Raw genomic sequence first — 22,370 nt, forward strand, 5'->3', positions numbered from 1 at the left:
CTACGCGCTCAAGCGCCAGGGCCGCACCCTCTACGGCTTCGGGGGCTAAGTTTTTTTTTTTTTTTCTCAGCTTCGGAGCTTTTTGTTTCTCACCCACCCAAAGGCCCTTTTCAGGGCCACCCATGTGGTCGTCGGAAGAGTTGCACACTTTCCAGTATGGGCTATTTCTGGTTTATTCTGCCAGTTGGTGTTGGTACGGTTTCTCCCTTGTAAGCTAGGTTGCTTTTGTTAACTCGTTTACGTACTCTGGAATTGTCCTTCGTTTTTCAAGCTTAATGCTTTATACCTGTCAGTTTACGCGAGGACATTAAAGGATCCAAAATAATAAACTTGGGATAGGTGTCAATATAAAGGTTTGTGTTTAAACAAGTGTTTTGTTTCAATCTTACGTCACTGAATTCGTTACAGGGAGGATTCTGTTGGACGCAGCACAACCTGACTGATCGGTCCTCTCAAATCTCTCCCCGTCGTGTCAGCAATAGAGAAGTCAAGGTAGCCGTCCTAAGTGGGTTACTGCTTTCTTCTTCTGACATCCTGTAAACATGGCAAGAGACTGCAGCTTAGCCCTGTGTCTTGGTGTCATCCTAAAGTGTGTGATTTTGTCAACCATCTTAGGGGATCGTCGCGGTGTAGAGTATGTATAGTTTAAGAAGTTTATAAGTTCTCAATATCCTCTCAGAGATAAGAAAAAACAAACTGGAAACCTCGCATAGAGGGACGCTTAGTTTTTGTGTTGTCTTCTGTCAGGCCACTTAACCTTGTGTCTGTTTTTCCATCTGTAAAATGGGGATAACAGTAGTATCTACCTTATGGGTTTAGGGTGAATAAAATCAAAGCATTTTGTCTAGTGCATGGCACATGGTAAATTCTGTTTTCTCTTTTATTATTATTGCTGTTACTAAAGTCGTGAACTGTCATTTTCTGTCTTTGTCATCTGTGGCAAATCACTAACCACTCTTCTCTCACAGGTAATGTGAGGATAAGTTAATAGTTTGACACTGAGTGAGAAAATGGAGGATAAATAATGGGACTATAGTATGAGTTTACATGCATTCCTGAGGGGCTGCAAATGAATTCATGAATGTTTTGTGGATGCACTCATAAAAACTCAATTCGATTCTTTAAACAGAATAAAGAACTGTCTTGAAAGAGACGTTCTCCTACCACCCTGACAAATTTGGTGAGGAGGCAGGACTTTCGTTTTGTTGCTTTTCCTAGTTTCTAGGAAAGCAAATCTAATTGCTCCAGCTGGGAAGATGCCAGGATCAATGACACATGATGACCCAAGAGAGAGGGGAACAATGTAGCAGAACATTTCAAGCTCAGGTAAGAAATACTCCTGAAGGGGCGCCTGGGTGGCTCAGTGGGTTAGATCCTCTGCCTTCGGCTCAGGTCGTGATCTCAGGGTCCTGGGATCGAGCCCCACATCGGGCTCTCTGCTCGGCGGGGAGCCTGCTTCCTCCTCTCTCTCTGACTGCCTCTCTGCCAACTTGTGATCTCTGTCTGTCAGATAAATAAAATCTTAAAAAAAAAAAATACTCATGAAGCTCTCCCCTGAATCTGGGTTATTCCTTAATACCTATAATCAGAGTTTCCAGTGAGATCCATTTGCCATATGCCAAGGTCACTGTCTGTTCTCTTCTCAGTAGCAATCACAGCACACTGGCTGTGTCCTCCTTCCTGAAAGTCTTTCTAGATTGTTGTGACTCTACTCCCCTCGTTTTCTTCCTCACACTTCGTCTGTCTTCTTTCTAAAATTGGAGTGCTTTCTTATTCTTTCTCCATGGGTAAAAGACAGTTTCAGTGTGTGCCAACAACAGTAAAGTTTCTATTTCCAAACTCTCCAAGATTCCATGTTCAGTCCCCAAGTTGTTCTGATTTCCAGACTCACATGTACAACAACGCACTTGACCTCCAGTGGAACGCTTAAGGGTTTTTTTTAAAATTGATATGTCCCAGTCTCTGAAACCTCATTCTGTCCCATAATTCTGCATCATTCACCGAGGAAGTGCAGCCGCGCTGTCAGGTGCGGGTCAGCACACGGCCTGGAGACGCACTGTCTGGTTCCAACCACAGCCCCACACCTTGCTCATCCCTAGTCAACGAGGAGAGAATAGTTGGGTCTAGATACTGTGGGTGGTGAGAGGACGAAGTGAGCTACCCTTTGCAAAGAGGTTGGTACAGTCTCTTAAACACACGGAACGTGCTCAGTCAATGTCAGCTCCATGTTTCTTCACCCACGAGACCCGGTTCATCGGTACCTTCTTTAGACTTTCTCCGCCCATGGCACCTGTAATAATTTCACCAGTGTTATCGCAATAACCTCTCCCTTCCTTCTTCTGCTTGTTTTTACCTTTAATCCCATAAATCCCCTTTTCCACACTGCAGCTTGGGTGCTTTCAAATTCTAAGAGTTTCTCAGGGCACAATAAAACTGGCTGCTCTCACTGGCCCACAATGGGGCTCGATCCCAGGACCCTGAGATGGTCGGAAATGCTCAGCATCTGTTGAACCCCCAACCCTGTCTCTTAACACCTTGTCTTTGCTTCCTAGTCCCCCAGCTCGCAGCACTTCCATCCTTGAGCACAAACTCCTTCCTGTCCTGGGGCTTTATTTGGGGTGGGGCTTGATCCCAGGAACCCATGACCATGACATGATACTAAGGCAGGTGCTTAACCAATTGAGCCATCCAGGTGCACCGGATTTTTCTTTCCTCATATTCCATAACAGAACCCTCCACGCTGGAAGGGGCTTTGGTTAGCTCATTATACAAGTATTAGATGTTCTCAAAGCATAGCAGCTAGAAGCAGAATTTGTATCTTTGGGAACTTGGTGGCTCAGTTGGTAAAGTGTCTGCCTTCAGCTCAGGTCAGGATCCCAGGGTCCTAGGAGAGAGTTCCACATCAGGCTCCCTGCTCAGCAGGCTCCCTCTGCCTGCTGCTCCCCCAGCTTGTGCTCTGTCTTTGACAAATACACAAATAAAAAAAGCCAAGTGCCCATATACCCCCAGGGCTAATGAAACAAACACCCTGGGAGTGGGGCCAGTAAGCTGTCCTCTAACAAGCCTCCAGGGGATTTCGATGCACACTCAAGGTTAGAAGTGCTGCTCTGTATCCTCAGGACATAATTCCATGTTGGCTCCGGAGTATGAATGAGCCAGATGGAGGCTCTTTCCTTCTGCCTAGAAGGCCTTTGTATCAGGCTTTGCCATTTCCCCTCCTTCATCCTAACACAGCCTCAGTTTTGTTCTGGTCTCCCCTCCTTCCTTGCCTTGTGCCCCAGGGAAGGCAGAGTTTCTCCCTATTCTCAGGGATCAGGTCTTGATTCAGCCACAGTAGTCCTGATGGTCCCAGGCTCTTAGTAATGACTGGTTTGGGGCTGGGAATACAGCCAGTTCTTTGTGACTGTGAGAGTCTTTAACGGTGCAGATCAGCTTCCCCAGTAACGTTTTGATTGAACTGAAAAGTGAGTTGATTAAAGAACAACAACAATAACTGCGCTATGTGTGTGTGTGAGTGTGATTGTGTGTGTGTGTGTGTGTGTGTGTGTTGGGGACAAAGTTGGAATGGGGCATTTCAGGGAGAGAACATTTGCAAAGGCCTGGAGGCTGGAGAGGTCTCAGGGAATTCCAAAACATGGGGAAAAGCAAGAAATGAATACAAAAGGAAAACAAAAAACAAAACCCGAAACATCAGAGAAACAAGAGGAGGAAGAGAATTCTCTGAGGTTTGGTTTCAGTTTTCCCTAAGGGGTTGGCTGCAGAGCTGGATTTCCGGTTTCGTGCAGTAGGGGGATCCCTGAAAGGCAGAGGGAATCAGACAGGATCCAGTATGCTTTCTTACACGACTGTCCTTGTGGAATGAAACATAGATTCACTAGGGACAAAGACTTTTAGTACCATCTCACACTGAAATCAAGATGGTCAGAAAAAGTTGAGGGGCAGCTGTAATTTGGCAACTGAAAACAAACTCTCGTTTCTTTGTGCTTATTTTGCTCTTCTTGAGAGGACAGAGGGAGACGGGACAGTCTGGTTGGGAAGGCTGGCTGGGAGTGTCTGGAGGACGGTTAGCTCTTCTTGGATGCATTCGGGATGTCCACTTACAAGTGTGGTGCAGGCAAGCCAGTCTTTCTCACCTAACTTCCAGAAGGAAACCTCTAGGTCACGGTGCCTGGAAAATGAGGGAAGGAAACAAATCCTGCTTTTAACTTTCAGGGTTTAGCGTCTTTGGCTAAAGATCACAAACAGCAGCCTTCCAGACCTTGGTGTCCAGCATCAGTATGTTAAAGCTCATGGCCCGAGTCCACATCTCCTCCTCTCCACGCTCTGACCGGCCCGGGTCCCTGTCTCCTTTGCCACACACAGCTGCTCAACGGAGCCGTGGGGCGAGAGCTGGAGACAGGACAGGTGGAGGGCTTGCAAGGAAGCTCGCACAGAAAAGGACGGACTGGGAGCTGCTGAGCCACCCAGCCCTTAGTCCGGGACTGCACTGGAGGGTGTTGGTCTGGGAGGACACTGTGGGGTCATCTGGGAGCCAGAGAGGAGAGTAGGGGTGAATGGATTCTTCTCCAGGACACTCTAAAAGTCAAATGTAATGACGATCGCCTATTCACAGCAGCTTCAGAAGGAAAGCGGTAAAGCACAATGAACAACTGCTAAGAACCTTAGAGCCCTTCCTGGAGAGCTGCAGCCCCCTAACACACATTTTAAAGACCTGGACCAGACGCTCAGGCAGGACTCGAAAAGCCGCGGGAAGCCGGCGGGGGAGGGGGAGGGGGAGGGGAGGACCGGAGTCGCAGAGGCGCAGAGAGTCCCTGGGGCGCGAGCCTCGAGGCACCGGAACAGGAAGTCCCGCCTTTTGGCGGCGGGCTTTTCGAATTTCACTCTGGCTGTGGACCTGTCCGGTGACCCTTGAGAAAAGGCGGAGTCCGCGCCCGCGGCAGTGGTGGGAAGGCGGCCGTGAGGTGCACGGGCTGGGGGAGTGAGCGCTGGCCGCTTCGGCGCGCGTTCGTTTCCGCGGCCGGGCCCCCTGTTCACACAGGTGACGCCTGTCAGGACCACACAGGATGGTGTCCCAAGTGTCCCCATTAACCTACGTGAACCCAAGCTGAAGCCACAACGCATGGTAGTGCGCAGCTCTGCTGGTGAAACCATGTGGCTCTGAAAAGAGCCTTTGGGTTTGACAGGACGCTTACTTGGCGGGCTCACTTGGAGCTGGTGTACTTGGTGACGGCCTTGGTGCCCTCGGACACGGCGTGCTTGGCCAGCTCCCCGGGCAGCAGCAGGCGCACGGCCGTCTGGATCTCCCTGGACGTGATGGTCGAGCGCTTGTTGTAGTGCGCCAGGCGGGACGCCTCGCCCGCGATGCGCTCGAAGATGTCGTTGACGAACGAGTTCATGATGCCCATGGCCTTGGACGAGATGCCCGTGTCGGGGTGCACCTGCTTCAGCACCTTGTACACGTACACCGAGTAGCTCTCCTTGCGGCTGCGTTTGCGCTTCTTGCCGTCCTTCTTCTGCGCCTTGGTCACCGCCTTCTTGGAGCCCTTCTTCGGGGCCGGAGCCGACTTGGCGGGCTCGGGCATGCTGAACTGCTTTCTTCTCAGAGAAGAAAATGGAGTCTGCGGCAGGATCCTGCCTATTTGTAGGCAGTGGTATGCAAATGACGGATGCGTTTGGCCATCGTTGATTCGCCAACTCGTCGTTAGGCTGCCGGCTAATGATTGGCTCCAGTTCTTCTCTCCATTGGTCATATCCGGAGAGCAGTTTCCCCAGTACATCCTGGCTTCTTTAGTCTAGTTTAGTTTTTTCTTTTAATTTAATAGGAATGCAGATTAATTTGTGGAACAATTTTGAATATAAATTTAGTAATGACTCCTTTAGTGTTTTGTAATGTCAGAGAGGTAACCTACTTTGTAACATGTTCAGATTATTTTCTATTGTAGGGTTTCCGGACAGGCCACTGCCTTTCAGTATGCCTCTTTGGCATGTGGGCTATTCTGATTTGAAGGTTTTTGAGACCCTGCAGACTCAAGAACCTGCAGACTCAAGAAATTTTTCTTCTTCTCCTAACCATAGAGAAGAATCTAAACTGGGGGGGGGGGGGGGGGGGGTTTTTTCTTTAAAAGGGTTACGTAGAGAGATTAATTTTATCTGAGTGACCCATCTCTATGGCAGGGCAAACGTCTAATTACCAATCATTGGCTCTTCTCTTTGCTGTATGAAGTGTATTCCTTTACTCTGAAATGTCAAAGTCCAACCCTTCTTTAGTTCAGAATGACACATATATATACCTCATTTTGCTTGTTTGGGGAATTTCCATGTGTTGTGGAGTCTCTATATGTTCCGTATAAAGTTGGTTTTCTCTTGTTAATTTTTTAATGTCAAGCTTCAGGGAGATTTGAGGGGACAGGAATGCTTGCTCCCCAATGGTTGGCATAGTTGGCAGGACTCTTTAACTCAGTGGATACTGCTCGCAACAGACCATGCGGCAGCTTCGACATCCTGGGACATCTGCTGTATTGCTGGCAGCGGGTAAGTTTTACCGTGTCAGCCTCTTCCAATCTCTGTGGAATCTGATGGAGCAAGCGCGGTGAGACTTCTTTTTTTTTTTTTTTTTCTTTCTAAATTTAGATTAGCAGGAGAAAATATTTGTGAACCTAGTTCCTTGGGCTAAGTGACTCTGCTTAATTTGGCAGAGTACCCTTTAGTAACTAACTGATCATTTTCCTACCAGAGATGGTCTCTGTTTTCCTTTGTCTGCATCTTTTATGTTTTTTGGGGTTTGTTGCTAAGCTACTTCTTGGAAGCCAGTTCTCTATTTATGTGAATGGGTTGAGTGTTTGAAAGCTGTTAGAGTGCTGGCTAGCTCAGGAAGCCTCCCATAATAGGTTACATTGGTCACAGAAAGGGATATATTGATTCTAGGTCACTCCCAACCTCAAGTAAACCTCTGTGAAGTAAGTACACTGCAAAACCACACAGTGTCCCTAACCCACAGCAAATACCTCCTAGGTATTAGTGGGGTCCAGGAGACTCAAGGCTTAGATCTGTTAGTATTTTCCTTTTGTCTTGCTCTATGTCCTAAGAGCTTGGTGTCTGACCAGTGTGAATATTCACTTCGGTCTCTACCATCTGGTGGGTACACTTACCCTGGTGCACCTTGATGGTCAGTCTAATAGATGGGGATTAGATTTTTCTCTGTCCAGCTGTGTCACCTCCCAGGGTACTTGCCATGAGAGGTTCCAGCCCACAGGAATCTGTTGTTTCAACGTTCCTTGCTTGTTAGTGCTGGAAAGTCCCATTTGAGAAGAGCCCACCTGGAATCACAGGTTAGTGGGTGTGTGATTGGAGATGTGTCATATTTTCATGGGACACCAGAGACATTCACTATACCATTCTTGCGGTCTGTGCAATGAAGGCCTTTGCTTTCTTAGGGTAATTTCATAAGTAAACTTTTGGATGGGGAAGGGCTGCATCCTGTCTGCCCCCTCGAGACCTCTATTGTGTCTTTGGTTAAGCCATTAAAAGGCTTATTGGTTTAAGTCACTATTAATAGATCCTACTCATAATGGCCACACAATGGATCCTTTATTTATTTATTTTTACAATGGATCTTTAAATTGGCTCTATTTAAAATATCTCACTTGTCTTATAGTGGCTCACCTTAAGTTCTCCATTGACAAGATAAAAGTACAGAAATCAGACCAAGACAAAAAGCAATGTCCACAGCCAAGGTAAATTCTCCTTAAAATTTGGCTGCATCTGCCTGTTTTAATTCCTCTCCTTACAAGATTTAGAGAGATCACTCTGGCCTAATCTCTAGGTTCAAAGTAAATAGGTTGCTCAGGTAAATTCTGAAAGCCAGAAAATGTTTCACAAAAGCAGCAGGAGACTAGCAGTAAGTGCTGCTTTGCTCCTACCCGCCTTGGCTCTGTAATCAGGTTCTGCCAAGCCTCAAGCATTCCTGGACAACACCCTTTGAAGGAGTATTCTAGATCCACTGCCCCCTTCATCCCCCCACCCGCCCCCAACAACAAAATCACGTCCCCCTGGACCACAGCAGATCTTTTAATTTTAGTATATGTGCTGCTGAAGCGAGCACACAGCAGATCTTTTAAATTATAAAGCCCCTTTACCTTTACTTTCAAAAGATCCTACCAAATTTAGAGAGTAATTACAGAGATTATATGACTGTATATATGAGATATAGATGACCAGGCCATTCCATAAGTGATTTGCAAAAGGCCAATATTCAGGGGCGAATAGAAACCAAGTTTACTTTGTATACCCAGAAAAACAAGGCTTTTGTTAAAATACTTTAGATAGACTTTACAAAGATATAAATCTTTTGGTTCCCATTCTACTTAAAATTTTCTGTGATATAAAGAAGCAAATTCAGTTAGAAAGATGGGCTAATTCCTTGATAGACTATAACAGTTCTGCCTTTATTTTACAAATCTCTATGAATATCCCTATAACTCTAGAAATAAGTTAAAGCCCATCTATCTTTACCAATCTCCAGACCTTGTATATGCCTTTCAAAATGTTTACGGATGTTATTTTAAAAATCAGGATATTAGAACAAAATTGTTTTGTACTTTAAAAGGGGGGTTAGATGTCTAACTAGCAATTACCCAGTAACTCTAGAAAAAAAATTTCTTTGCATTCTTTCTCTGTCCCTTGAAATCATAAATTTTATCATGTCTTTGAACTGTAAACACATCCCACAGTCTCCTGAGACTGAATTAAAAAAGAAAAGAAAAGGGGGTAAGGGTGAGAATGAGGGGAAAGAGGCCTTTTTAACATGCAAACTTCTGAAAGGGCTATAGCACCTACAATAACAAGCAGAAATACTCCAAATATGCACTTTTCAGAAAATTTACACACTCTCGGCATTTGATATAAATTCTCTACTTCTATCTTCTCTACAACCCAGGAGCCAGTCTTTTTGACATGCAAACTTTAGGGAAAAGTTTTTCATAAAAATAGATAGATGATAGATAGAGAGGCAGATAGATAGTTAGAGCTATTTAAAAATTGGGCCTCGGGGCACCTGGGTGGTTCAGTTGGTTAAGTGATTTCAGCTCAGGCCATGATCTAAGGGTTGTGAGTTTGAGTATGACATTGGGCTCTGAGCTCAGCGTGGAGTCTGTTTGAGATTCCTCCTTCTTCCTCTGCCTCTCCCCACGCTTGTTCTAAAACAAATACATATATCTCAAAAAAAAAGTGAGCCAAATGTCCTTTTCACAAATACCATCTCTTGTCTGTATTTTGTGCTGTGTGTGTGTCCATGTATGTTTTTTTTAAAGATTTTTTAAAAAAGTTTATTTATTTGACAGACAAAGATCACAAATAGACAGAGAGAGAGGTGGAAGCAGGCTCCCTGCCAAGCAGAGAGCCCATGCGGGGTTCCATCCCAGGACTCTGGGATCATGACCTGAGCCAAAGGCAGAGGCTTTACCACTGAGCCATCCAGGCACCCTGTCCATGTGTTTTCTCTAATTCTGGATGGTATTGCTATAGTTAATATGTAGAAGAGCTCTATTTAGTCTGTTTAAAGGCACATGCTTGTAAAGATTGAGCATTCTAACATCCAGAAAATTAGAAACTAATCCAAATCTTTTTCAAATTCATGTAATCTGGGAAAATATTTGGTAAAGCTAAATTAAGCTTGTTGGCTTTTTTAATATGGACATGTTTTCAGAGTTATCACTACTAAGCATAAAATCATAAAATTTTTATCCTGCTTGTGTTTACTATAAAAGTCAAATAAGTCCAGGGTATTTCTGTTGCAAAATTTGTCAGAAAGAAAAAAGCTTAGAATAATGGTTGATTCTGTCTAAGGCCTCATGAAGTTGTTGTGGATAGTCTACATGTAATTATTAAAAGAAGTAAATTAAATAGATATAAATAAAATAAAAAGCTTTGTAGGTAAACTTGTAAATAGCTTCCAATGTCTTTGGAAAGCTAAAATTTTATAGTTTTGCTAGGTTAAATGATAAGTAAAGTTAAGCTTGTTGATAATCTAGATCTCTTCTGAATAAGATAAAATAATGAAACATTAAGTACTGAGCATGTTTATCTACTTTTGTCTTATTATAGAGAAACTAAAGATGAATTTGGATCTGTTAATAAACATATTTTTTGCTTTACTGAAAGATCATAATATGAAAAAATACGTTTCTAAAAATAATGAAACATATTCATAAATTTGCCAACGTGAAGAGTTCTGCTATTGATGAAGTTCTAGAACATAGGTGAGGTTCAGTGGGGTGAGGTCCGGAGCTGATGATCAGGAAAGAATTCTTGAGACATCTTTGGTGCAAAATGGTGGGTTTATTAAAGCACGGGGACAGGACTCGTGGGCAGGAAGAGCTGCTGCCCCAGGATGTGAAGAGTGGTCTATTAGATACTTGTAAATTGGGAGAGGATTAAGGACGGCATAAGTCTCTAAGGAATTTTGGAAGCAAGGTTTCTAGGACCTTGAGGGGCTAGCTATTGTCTGGGGAAAAGGTTATTCATTACCAGTAATAAAACCTTCTCATGACACCCTTTAGATGGATATCAGTGGGCCATATGCTTGGGAATGATTCTCGACACTATTTTGGAGGTTTAGAGATAAAGTTTCCTAAAGGAATTGTTAAAGTGGACTTACAGGATCCTGGTTGGTGGTAGGGGGTTGGTCAGGCTAGGATTGTCCTTTGCCCTTAACAAAGCCTTAAGGTGGAGGTCAGTTTGAGTCCTTAGAGGAGAGCCACTCTGACTGCTTCAAGGGCTTGTCAGTAGGTAAGGAAATTTAATGATTTTCTTCTGCCTCTGTTTCCCACATCACTATAACAGTTCACAATTGCTTACTACCTAGTTTTCCCTAGAAATTAAGGTTTCTAAGTATTAAGAATTTTAAGAAATGTAATTTAGACTACTGGAAATAACAACTCTATGTGAGTAAAGTAAGAAATGCATTTTTGTAAGAAGAAATATGAGTAATAAAACTATATATTTGTTGAGGGAAAAGAAAGCGTTAAAACAAGACTGATTATTTATAGAGGGAAAATTTAGGTCAAAATCTGAGTGTTAAATAAAGTTGTAGGATTATAGACAAAGCCTCTTTGGAAAGAAACTTTATGTGCAGTCAGTACTTGCTAAGATTAGGATGAATTTAAATAAGCAAATAAGCTTTAATACCAAAATACACTGGTGCAAAGTTTTTGTTTTCTCTTTTTTGAAAGTACAAAGTTTTCTTAAACTATTGCTCTGCCCTTCATGAGAAATTGTAAACAAAAGTTTTTCTTTACCTTTTAAGTTATTTGCCTTAAAAAAACAATGATTCTAAGTTTGTCAAAATAATTTCTATGTTTATCAGGTCTTTGATTACTTAAGAAAGTACAGTCTTAATATTGAAAGAGCTAAATTTTACTCATAACTACATAACCTTCTATATTTGCCTCTGCTATCTTCTCTTGTTGGTTTGATTAAATGGATAATTAAATACTGCTTCATAATGATTGTGGTCTTATTTAATGAAATGGTCAAACCTTGTGGTTTTTCTTAGACATACTTTCTACAATCAAATTCTAAATGAAGTCTTTCGACCAGAAGATAAGTGAAATTTCCCACCAGGCCCCAGGAACATTAATTTTTTTTTTTTTTTTTTTTTGTGAGCAATAAAACTAATTAGGCTTATTTGGTATGTGCAATTACATGGGAAGCATTGTCAACAAAGTGATACTAAGCCCTGTTAGATTATATTTATGTGGATCTCTTATCGAAAATTATGTGAAACTCCTAGAAATCTGATGTCTTGATATGTTATTATCTTTAAGTGTTGTATGTCACAAAAATAACCAAATTTCCTTGTGAACTGCATTGTAATGAACTTTAACCAGATCCTTCACTGTACCCATCTTTAAGTCTTTTATCATTTACAGACAATTTTATTTTTACTTTATTTTTTAAAAGATTTTATTTATTTATTTGTCAGAGAGAGAGAGTACACACAAGCAGGCAGAGGCAGCCAGAGAAGCAGGGTCCCTGCCGAGCAAGGAGCCCAATAGGGGACTTGATCCCAGGACCCTGGGATCATGACCTGAGCCAAAGGCAGTGGCTTAACCAACTAAGCCATCCAGGCATCCCTATAGACAATTTTAGTTTTACTCAGGTGCTTCTTCCTAATGTGCTTCATTTTTAGTGATACTCATGGAAAATATTCTGAGTAGAGGTTTCTGGTAAACTTAAGATCATAAAACTGAATTACATTGTGGCGCCTGGGTGGCTCAGTCGGTTAAGCATCCAACTCTTGATTTTGGCTCATGATCTTGGGGTTGTGAGAAGGAGCCTGATTAAGATTCCCTTTCTCCCTCTGCCCGCCCCCCTCACACTCTCTCTCTAGACAAACAAACAAAACCCAAGAGCTGAACTATGTAAAAATTTCCAGAACTGGTGGAAATGTTGTATTCAAACAGAACAAGAATTATTAATAACATGGGATGGAATGAATTCAGGAAGATAATTATACTTTTTATGAGTTTTTGTTTCAAACATTACTTTTAAAAAATGTTTCACTTTTTTCCAGATTTAAGAAAACATCTATTCTTAAGCTGACATATAGAAGTTTGACAAAATATGCCTTTGTGAACAAATTAAAAAAATATATCTTTTCTCCCTACCTGAATGCTCCGGAAAATCTGTGAGAATTCTTATATTTTGATGGCAATTTTTTTATTTGCATAAATGCAATAAACATTTGTTCTCCTTGTGACAGATGTAAATGGAAACAATAGTTATATTACCGAGGCTTTGACTGGAATGTCATATTTGAGAGACATGCATAGACTCAGATATGACCAGACAGCTTTAAGGAACTAAGGTTGAGTTTATGGAGACAATGAGCCCCTTGGAAATATCACCCTGATACCTTGCTTTCAGAATTCCAAACAATCTTACTAGGTGAGTAGAGGTTACCTCCTGGCAGGTGCGGGAACCTCAGGATATTCTGGGGACCTTGAGGAGAGAGAAACTCACCTACGCCCAAATGTGTAGGTATTGCAGGTCAAGTCTGATGGCAAGGATTTGACTGGGCTTCTGGCCTTGAGAGGCTATTAAAGGTTCCATCTGGAGATTCCTTTGAAAAGTTCCAGCAACGCAGGTTTTAAAAAATCTATAGGGTCAACCATGTTCTTGGTGGACTTATATAAATAATCAGGCCAAGATTTTTTGAAACTAAAAATCTTATTTTGAAAACAAAATACTGTTAATATAGATATCTTTGGTAAGAATGAGGGTGGGTAGAGAGAGAAAATCTGTTTCAATAACACGTCTTTGTAGATATAAGATTTTAATACTATTCATTATAAACTGAACTACATCGGGATTTCCTCTACCGTCCTCCAATTCCTGGCTACAAGTCTCCAAACTAACATTTTGATTTTTCTTCCATTTTTCTGACTTTGGATTTTTTGAGAACTAAAACTTCCTTTTCTCCTGAAGCCCTGGAAAACTAAATATAAATGACCTGATGTAAAGAAACTGCCATAAAGTTCATGCATAGACAATTTTTGTCCTGTTGCTCTATGGCCCACTCAAAAGATCACCAGAGACATCTGAACTACAATCTAGGAAAACCTGTCAGGTTGCTAGTACCTGCTCTCGCTCTAGTTGAACATGCTTCCAAACTGACATCTTGAAGTCTTCTCAACTGACTATCCTGAGACTCAAAAACTGGGTTAACATTTGACCCAATCATTAACCATTGCTTTTGTTTCCATAGAAATGCCTCTTACTTAACACCTGATTACTTAACCCACAGGCCAAACTCGGAGAATATAACTGGATCACGGCCTCCTGAAGTGAGTTTGACCAAACTGAACTACTGTCAGGACTAAGAGACTAGATCAATGAGATGAAACAACCTACCTGCTCAACTCTTAATATGTGAAACTCCCAAGGAAATTTAGATGGGGAAACTGAAGGGGCTCAGGACAGCCCTCCCCCCACCCAATGTGCCACTTGGCATGTGGATTATTTTGAGCTAAAGACACTTGATACCCAGCAATCTCAAGAAAATTTTTGTCTCTCCCTTAGCCAAACAGAAGAATCTAAATTGGTGGTCTTTCCTAGAATAAGGTTTATTAACAGAGATAAATTTTATCTGAGTGACTCATTTGTATGGTAGGGCAAACATCTAATTACCAAACATCTGCTCTTCTTATCCCCCGTGTGAATTACCCTCCCTCTGTCTGGAGTCCGAGATGCTTGCCCCAGTCTCCTTAGTTCACAATAACATATGTACCTTATTTTGCCTATTTTCGAAATGTCTGCGTCTATGTGGATTCCCTGTACGTACAGTATTAAATTTAATTTTCAACTGTTAATCTGTCCCATATCAATTTGATTCCAGTCCAGCTAAAAGGACCTTGGAGTACAGAGGAATTCTTCTTCCCTGACATCGGAGTTCTGGAATATGTACAGTATTTTATCTTTTTATGATGCTTTTTATTTTTCTATAAATCAAAAAAGTGTGTATAATACGAAATGTATTATATAGTGTGCCTCTTGAGTCTGAAAACAAATCATGCATGGATTTAAAAAGTAATAATAAAGAAAAAAATAAGGGTGAGGGGAAAATATGCCTGGAAATGTTACCAAGAGATAGCAAGTATAGCAATATTAAACCATTTTAAGGCTCAAAAATATTAGTGGCGATAGACAGGTACACTGTAAGGATTTTGGTTCCAGTGTGGACAACAAGATAGTCTGGAAAGCCATCATGAAGCAAAATAGCTATGGGCTTGAAAAATGGCAAACACACATCATGGCCCAGATAACAAGAAACAAAGGAAAACTCCCCAAATCTCCCAGAACAATACACACCTAGGAGCTGAAGCCTGACTGAGAAACACATCAGATTGGGTTCCCTGGAGGCAAATGTCATTAAGATTCTGCACTTTTTCAATTAATGTCAGCCCTTTGGGGAAAACAGGATTCTAGGCCTTTCAACTGAACTGGAAACACCTACCACAGAACCAGGGCTCTTGAGAAAGCTTAGCCTTGAGGGGGAAAATAAAATCTAGCAAAAATTTCTAAGAAGGAAACCTGTTTGCCTCAGAAATGGTGCCATGGAGAAGGGCAGAGGAAATTTATAAGGATTTCTCTAAAGACCTAGAGTGTGGACTTTCAGTGAAAGCTTGAAATTAAAAGGCGGTGGGTGCCCTCTAGTGCCTCATGGAGGTACACTTAAACCTCTTTAGAAAGGAAGCATCTTTAACCCAAGTTACTGGGTTACACACGTTATCTATTATCTACCTATTATCTATCTGTCACCTAACTATTCATGCATTCATTATTTATTGAGCACATATTACCTGCCAGGCATTCTCCTAGAAATTTGGGGTGTCCAAATATAAACTCATAATAAATGTGAACTAATAGAGGAAGAAACCACACTATGAAGACTCAGGCTTCCAAAAAAAAAAAAAAAAGGGAGATCCCGTCCTCTCCCTCAGACATATAATGTCAGATATTGAAATTGTCAGCTAGAGACTTTGAAATACTTAATGAAAGTTTAAAGGAGTAAAAATGGAATAACACAGGCAAAATTCAAGAGACATTCAAAACAACGTCCATTTTTAAAACTAATGAAAGAGAACTTCTGAAAGTGAGAAAGAACTATAATCCATAACGACAAAGTAAAAATCCACTGATAGGATGTAACATTCAGGGCCCTGACACACCTGACCACACAGCCACTATATATATCACAGGAACTGCCGGAATTACAACTTCATGTTTACAAGTACAGGGCAAGCTTTTAGCATTCGACTCTTAGAATTTCATATACCAACCAAGGAAAATGCTTATCGTTATAGAAAACTGAACAACATGATAAACATACTTCATCTGTGACTTCTGCACCTAACGTACACAGAATATCCGATTTATTACAAGGTACACATTTCATAATTTCAAAATTTCAACCTTGGCTTCAGGAAAATAACAATAGATACTAAGAAACCAGTTTCATATATACTGCACTCTATCATCATCCTCTAAAGAGCCACAGGAAATATTTCTCTAAGATGGTAAAAATAAAAATCTTCTCACATGCTTCCAAACTAAAAGCAGTTCTAAAGACATGGATTAGAATGAATACCATTAAAAAAAAAAAAAACATGTAATATTCAAACATTCGCAGGAAATGCTCTCAAAATCAGCGGACCGTGAGTACCGGGTGTGCAAGCCGGCTGCCCCGCGGAGTCCACTTGAGGGTCCCTCGGCCACAGCAGAGGGACGGGGCCGGCTCACCCACAGCCAGGCAGGAGGATCACCAAGGACATTCCTGTCCTGCTGCTCGGGCGGGAGAGCACTCGGCTCGGCGCTCTTCTCTGCGGACCGCTCAGTGTCCAGTGGCGAAGGTCCAGCCTCAGCTCCGCGAGCCCGGGTGACCAGCCTCTGCGCACCAGCAGGGGGCGCCGCGGGAACCCGCCCAGCCGAAGGCGACCGGAAGCAGCCAGAAGGCGCGCGACCACTCGGGGGAGCCGGAAGGACGTAATGGGATGTAAGGCTCGTTGGGGCAATGGGCGGGACGGGTGCGGAGAAACGGGCCAATGAGGGGGCGGTGTGAAGAGCGCGGCCCGGAGTCAGAGGGTGAGGGGGCGGGGCTTGTCGGCGCGCAGGGCAGTTTGCACGCCTGCGCGGACACGGAGGGTGGCTAATGGCCGCTGCCAATTTGTAGGACTTTGCAGTTTACACCTGAGTGTGACTGTGTTGGTGTTTGGTACTAGTATTTCAAGGAAATCCCCTCTTCTGGTTGAAATCACAGTTCTCTGGCGCGAGTCCCCGGACCGGCAGCTTCAGCAGCACCTGGGTAATAGAGTAACGCAAGCAATCGGATCCTGCTAGAGATCTAGCGGGTCAGAATCCGGGAGGTGGGGCCCAGTAGTTTACAGACTACTTCAGGTGATTTGGGTGCACGCTGAAGTTTGGGACTGCTTTGAAGTGTCGTGTTTCCCTTAGTTCCGATGCTGGGGGTGACTCCGCCAATGGCAGCTGAGCTAAACCAAGCTGTTTACCTTCCACAGGGCTTAGGTCTTACCCACTCAGACGTGGACGCCAGAGGATAAAGTGAAAAATAAATTGTATGTCTGGAAAGGCGAGATCTAGGAGAAGGATTGGACTCAACACTGAATGCAGAATTCTATGTCTCCAGATTTTAGTACTCATAACATCTCATCTACAGACGTGTGGCCCTCACTTAGACTTCTCCATCAAAGGTACTGGTGGTAAATAACGAATTCCCAGTCGCTGGGCCTGTAAGGAAGTAAATTCTATTTTTATAATTAGAGCAAAACCACAGTGAAAATGCTAAAACACTTTTATTTAGGCTGTTTAGGCTCTCCTGATGAATCAGTCTAAAACAAACCATGGTGGGTTAGATTTGAGCAGGATATACACACTAATCAATCATTCTCAGGCAGATCAGACTTTTATACTTCATAAATTTTATGAGCTCATCCACATGTTCCATTACTGTTTGCATTCATTTCTTCTCTGCATTCATCTCTCTCCTATAATTGAAGAAATAAAAATGGTTTATTTCTTCCATACCATTTTGCCATCAGTATTGATATTTGATGTACAAGGAAGAGTTCTTTTAACACCTATTCATAAGCTATTTACTCCAATATTACCTATGCCTTAGTCATCGTTAGCATGAACAGATAATATCTCAAACCATGCGTAGTCAACAGATATCCCAGAACAAGATGATCTTTGTTCTAAATCCCCCAAATATACTTTTTGAGTTGGGATTTGAGCATTCAAAGCTCATATTTCTCTTTAGTTTTTGGCCTGAGAAGAACTGACTGCTCTGATTGTCCTTTTAATTCAGTGACTAAAGAAAATACAGTAGTTGCTAACAGTTGTTAAATGTATACTAAATATCCATAAGCATTTTAAGAACTTTACATGATTTATCTCACTTCATCCTTAATAGTACACTTCTTAGAATTATTTTGTTATTGTTGTATAGATGTGGAAAATAAGCTTCCAAAAGGCTGAGTCACTAAGTGTATTGAACCACTGCAACAACTCTCCTCGGGCCTCTATCCCTGCTCTTATAGTATATGTGTACTTTAATAAGGTACAATTGCTGCAAAACCTCATTGAGAGCCCACTGTGTGCCGGGAACAGCCTTAGGCATTAGGGAGTCAGCAGCAAAAAAGACTAACCCTACCAGTGGAGCATACTGTCTGGAGAATGGAAAGAGGAAACAAATAATACACAAATTCTTATCAGTTTTGCTAAGTGTAATGAAGAATGAACAACATAAGAATGGGATAGAAGGGCGCCATCTTACTTGGACTGGTCAGAGAGTGTCTCCCAGATGTGGTAGCGTTGTAATCCATCCACTCACCCCGACACCCAAGAAATGTGGGGAGTATTTTGTGTGTAACAGGTGGTACACCCAGATGAAGCATCCCAAACATGACAAGGTCTGTCCCCTCATCTTGTTCTTTTCCCTTTCAGCTTTCTCCGACTACCACTCTCTGGCTTCTCTTGGGTCTTCCGGCTCTGTCTCTCCTTTCATAGTAGCCATTTTTTTCTTCTGTTTTTTTCTGAGTCTCTTTCCATTTCTCTCATCTTTATTCTCCCCCTATGCTCCTTCGTCTTTCCTAAAAAGTAGCCATAACTTGGATGTGAGACATACTGTTTTGTACTTATGAAACACAGCTTAACCTTCATGGTTAAACTTTTAGACAAAATTCCAAAACATTAGTCCTTCACTTTTCCACAATTCCTGTTCCCTATCTATGGTAGCAGGTGTCACGGTTATGAAAGGAAAAGTCACTCAAATGCTGCTGTTCAAGTAAAGCAAAGAGAGCCTTTTTTCGCGTGTAGCGCCACGCACTCAAGCCAGCAAAATGAAGGTCAGGAACTCAGAACTTCCCCCAACATGATCTCCACTTCTCCTCCGTTTTCTTTCCTGCAGCCAGGGTTTGGAAGGCAGTTGGGAGTATAAGTCAAGGAGGAGACTGCTGAAGCCGTTCACCTGAATAAAGTACAAAAAACAGCCTTCAGTAAGAATGTTCCTGGGTGGCTCAGTTGGTTAAGCGACTGCCTTCCACCAAGGCAACCTGGAATCCCAGGATCAAGGCCTGCATTGGGCTCCCAGCTCCACAGGGAGTCTGCTTCTCCCTTTGACCTTCTCTTCTCATATCCTCTCTCTCAAAAAAAAAAAAAAAAAAAAAAAAATCTTAAAAAAAGAAAAAGCCCTTAGTATAAAACTTATGGGTTCACAGTCGATCTAAATAGCCAAAACTATGGGACAGAACCATCAAAAAAGCAAATAGTTGGAGAATTCAAGTTATGGCCAATGACAGATATCTAACTCATAAAAATGTGGATTTTCTTAGGACTATGTGTGTGGTAAAGCAGTAACGTTATCCAAAGGAAGGTGTGGCCTTTAACTTTGCTGGGAGGTGATGTCTGGGCCCTTGGAATGTCCTGCGGGATAAGAGTATCTGTTTAGGAAGAGGCCTTGGGCTGCATGGGAGAGTGTAATAATGTCCTTTGTGTTTGGAGCTTTGGGCCATGTGGCATCGGGACTACCTGCAGAGGGACTGCGGGCTAGAAGATCATGCACCTGGACGGTCCACAGTCAACCATGTTCATGTGATAAAGGCCTGTGGTTGGCAATGTGTATTGTGTTGTTGTAATGTTGTGTTGCAGGAGGTATTAACACTCCCCACACCCACAAAGGAAACGGATTACTAGAAGCTCTGAGTTGGGACCCCTTAGAGACACTGTTCATGTGCCTCTTACCTTGGCTTATTTAAAAAAAAATTTTTGTGCTCGCTTCGGCAGCACATATACTAAAAAAAAATTTTTTTAATTGAATTTAATTAACATATAGTGTATTACTAGTTTCTGAGGTAGAATTTAGTGATTCATCAGTTGCATAGAACACCCAATGCTCATTCCATCAAGTGCCTTCCTTAATGCCTGTCACCCAGTCGCCCCATCCCCCACCCACCGCACTCCAACAACCCGCACTTCGTTTCCTAGAGGTAGGAGCCTCTTATGGTTTGTCTCCCTCTGTTTTCACCTTATTTTATTTCTTCTTCCGTTCCTCTATATTCTGTTTTGTTTTTTAAAATTCCACACAGGAATGAAATTAGCTTATTTTTAATCTGTATTCTTTTGACATAATAAATCCCAGCCTTGAGTGTAATAACTTTTAGTGAATTCTGTGAGCCATTTAAACAATTACCAAATATGAGGATGGTTTTGGAGACCCATCAAATTTGCAGTTTATGTTGGACATGAGGACAGGCTAATGGGACTGTTCCTTAACTTTGTACTAAGTCACAATGATATTAGTATTAATTATTCTGTTTATTACTCAAATATTTGGGTGAATATTTGTCTTAATTTTATAATTCCCATATAAGCCCAAATCTATTAATCTGCCAGTATATTTCCAAAGAGTGATAAACATTTTTTTAACATTTCTTTTTTTTAAATAAAGATTTTATTTACTTATTTGACAGAGAGAGAGAGATCACAAGTAGGCAGAGAGGCAGACAGAGAGAGGGGGGAAGCAGGCTGGCCACGGAGCAGAGAGCCCAATGAAGCTCGATGCAGGGCTCGATCCCAGGACCCTGAGATCATGACCCGAGCTGAAGGCAGAGGCTTAACCCACTGAGCCACCCAGGTGCCCCAATGATAAACACTTTTTTAGGTCTTAATGAATGATAATAAAACAAACAAAACAGTAAGCAATTAGCTGTAACTTCCCTTGATGGTCTACAAACCTAAGGGCTCCAGAAGGTCAAGAACGACCTTATCTCTCTTTACATCTCTAGTGCCTATGCCTGTGTATGGCCCAGAGACACTCAGTGACTACCTATCGAATGATTTATAAGAAATACTCTGAATTATTGCCATGGTACAATTGAATAGGGAATTTTGACATGTGTCAAGGATCTAATAAGCCTTCCTGACTAAATTATGCTCTCTAATTTCTTCTTTTAAAATGTCTTTTTGGGGGGCGCCCGGGTGGCTCAGTGGGTTAAAGCCTCTGCCTTCAGCTCAGGTCGTGATCTCAGGGTCCTGGGATCGAGCCCCGCATTGGGCTCTCTGCTCAGCAGGGAGCCTGCTTCCTCTTCTCTCTCTCTGCCTGCCTCTCTGCCTACTTGTGATCTCTGTCTGTCAAATAAATAAATAAAATCTTTAAATAAAATAAAATGTCTTTTCGCTACCTCTTAATATGTTACCTTACACTTTGAACATGGTAGGTTATTTTTAAGTATGACTCATTCATCAATTCAAATTCTACCTTTGAAAACTATCAATTTAACTTCTTGTCCAACTGCAAATTTTATTAATTTGTGTTTTTCCATATTGTTAATTTCTTGTATTTTCATAAACCAAAGTATTTTGTGTAGTTTTTCCTTTTTATTGTATTTATTGTCACTTTTAATACCCCCCCCCACACCTGTCAGTTTTGTTGGACATTCCTACAAGCATCATGAATGGGAGATTTGCTGTGCAGGTAGCTGGTTAGGAGTTCTCAGATGAATTCCTTCAGTTAATTCAGTATATTCTCTAAGTAGCTGCAACGTGCTGGTTTTATGTAACTGTACAGACCACTGTTTGGTCCCTTACAATCTCAGGAAAAGTCCCTCAGGACATCATGTGGGAGGTTGATTGGTTTTGTCTCTGTGGTCTTTGTGGATGATGGTCAATGTAGTCTAATTTCCTGAAATTCTTAACAAGCCACCACTTATAAAAGTATTAGGTCTAGGTGATTATACTGCTGATTTCTATCTTCTCTTTTAAAAAAAATTTTTTTTAAAGATTTTATTTATTTATTTGACAGAGAGAGAGCACAAATAGGCGGAGAGGCAGGCAGAGAGAGGGGGAAGCAGGCTTCCCGCGGAGAAGAGAGCCGAATGTGGGGCTCTATTCCAGGATCCTGGGACCTCGACCCAAGCCAAAGGCAGAGGCTTTAATCCACTGAGCCACCCAGGCGCCCTGATTTCTATCTACTCTTGAAAGCACAAGTACTGTTTACAGTCAAGCATTTAAAGCATAAAAGAGATGAAGCGGTGATGTGCACTGTGTACACAAATGTACTCCCCTTACCTTGAAAGGTGGAGCCAGGTCCCTTCTGAATATACGCCGCATTTAAGTGACTTGCTTCTAATTAATAGAAAGTGGCAGAAGTGACAGCATGTGACATTTGAAACTAGGCCACAGAGACTGTGGCTAATCCCTCCCCCACTCTCTCTATGATTTGTCTTTGTGGAAGAGAGTCCATTAGCTCTCCTGAGCGGTCCACGTGGCAGGGCACGGAGGTCCTACTGAGGTCC

At 42.2% G+C, this 22,370-nt stretch overlaps 3 protein-coding genes across 4 annotated transcripts in view; 1 reads left to right on the forward strand and 2 right to left on the reverse strand.

The window, feature by feature from the left end:
- Positions 1 to 22,370, forward strand: part of LOC111162609 — a 207,498-nt gene that overhangs the window by 68,136 nt on the left and 116,992 nt on the right. The gene's annotated exons all lie outside the window — the stretch shown is intronic.
- LOC111138547 (histone H2B type 1) lies at positions 5,192 to 5,582 on the reverse strand. The gene has a single exon (XM_022490564.1). It carries the CDS (start codon positions 5,580 to 5,582, stop codon positions 5,202 to 5,204), a length of 381 nt encoding a protein of 126 aa, XP_022346272.1. The 3' UTR covers positions 5,192 to 5,201.
- The window catches only part of LOC111138542 (histone H2B type 1-A), a 364,628-nt gene continuing 359,608 nt past the window's right edge, over positions 17,351 to 22,370 (reverse strand). The window contains exons 3-4 of one of the 2 annotated variants that reach the window (XR_002640042.1): positions 18,353 to 19,045; positions 17,351 to 17,561 (exon numbers count right to left, since the gene is read on the reverse strand). The gene's annotated coding sequence lies outside the window, so the exon portion shown is untranslated. Of the gene's footprint in view, positions 19,046 to 22,370 lie in introns of both variants that reach the window. The other variant, XM_022490560.1, reaches the window with a different exon arrangement.

The sequence above is a fragment of the Enhydra lutris genome, unplaced genomic scaffold, assembly GCF_002288905.1.
Source record: "Enhydra lutris kenyoni isolate GAN:26980312 unplaced genomic scaffold, ASM228890v2 scaffoldscaffold93, whole genome shotgun sequence".
Classification (NCBI taxonomy): Eukaryota; Metazoa; Chordata; class Mammalia; order Carnivora; family Mustelidae; genus Enhydra; species Enhydra lutris.

Coding starts and splice junctions, on each gene's coding strand:
- LOC111138547 (XM_022490564.1), bottom strand. CDS start 5,582: ATGCCCGAGCCCGCCAAGTCGGCTCCGGCCCCGAAGAAGGGCTCCAAG.